Source organism: Eimeria tenella, genomic scaffold (assembly GCF_000499545.2).
Source record: "Eimeria tenella Houghton genomic scaffold, Eth_scaff2117, whole genome shotgun sequence".
Taxonomy (NCBI): domain Eukaryota; phylum Apicomplexa; class Conoidasida; order Eucoccidiorida; family Eimeriidae; genus Eimeria; species Eimeria tenella.
In genome coordinates, this window is record NW_013541965.1 from 4778 (window position 1) to 5249 (window position 472).

Genomic DNA, 472 nt, shown 5'->3' on the forward strand with positions numbered 1-472 from the left:
TTTTATCAGGTGCAGCAATTTGTGCCGAACATCCTCAGGTGGATTGAGCTGCTGAAGGCATCTGCTCCTGCTGCTCCCTCTGCAGCAGCAGCAGCAGCAGAAGCTGCAGCAGAAACTGAAGGGGAGGACAGCGGCAAGCGAAAACAAAAGGCTGAGGCGCTGCTCCGGGCCATTGGGGCGCAAATACCGAGCAGCAACAGCAGCACTAGCAGCAGCAGCACTAGCAGCAGCAGCAGCAGCAGCAGCAGCAGCAGCAGGCGGCGCGAGAGTAGCGTTGCTGGCTGCTACTACGAGCTGCCTCCCTTAGATGAGGCGACGCTTCGCTCTCTTCAGTACGTAGACGCAGGTGCTGCTGCTGCTGCTGCTGCTACTGCTGCTGCTGCTGCTGCTGAGGGCGGAGGGGGGAAAACCTGCACAGAGACGCAGGCACCAGATGCAGCAGCAGCAGCCAATGCTGCTGCTGCTGCTGCCA

At 60.4% G+C, this 472-nt stretch overlaps 1 protein-coding gene across 1 annotated transcript in view; it reads left to right on the forward strand.

Moving 5' to 3' along the window:
* The window catches only part of ETH_00036505 (mRNA decapping protein, putative), a gene marked incomplete at both ends in the record, with an annotated part of 4864 nt that overhangs the window by 4240 nt on the left and 152 nt on the right, over window positions 1–472 (forward strand). Inside the window, one exon of the mRNA XM_013374548.1 lies at window positions 1–470. Coding sequence (XP_013230002.1) covers window positions 1–470 — 470 coding nt within the window. The remainder of the gene's footprint in view (window positions 471–472) is intronic.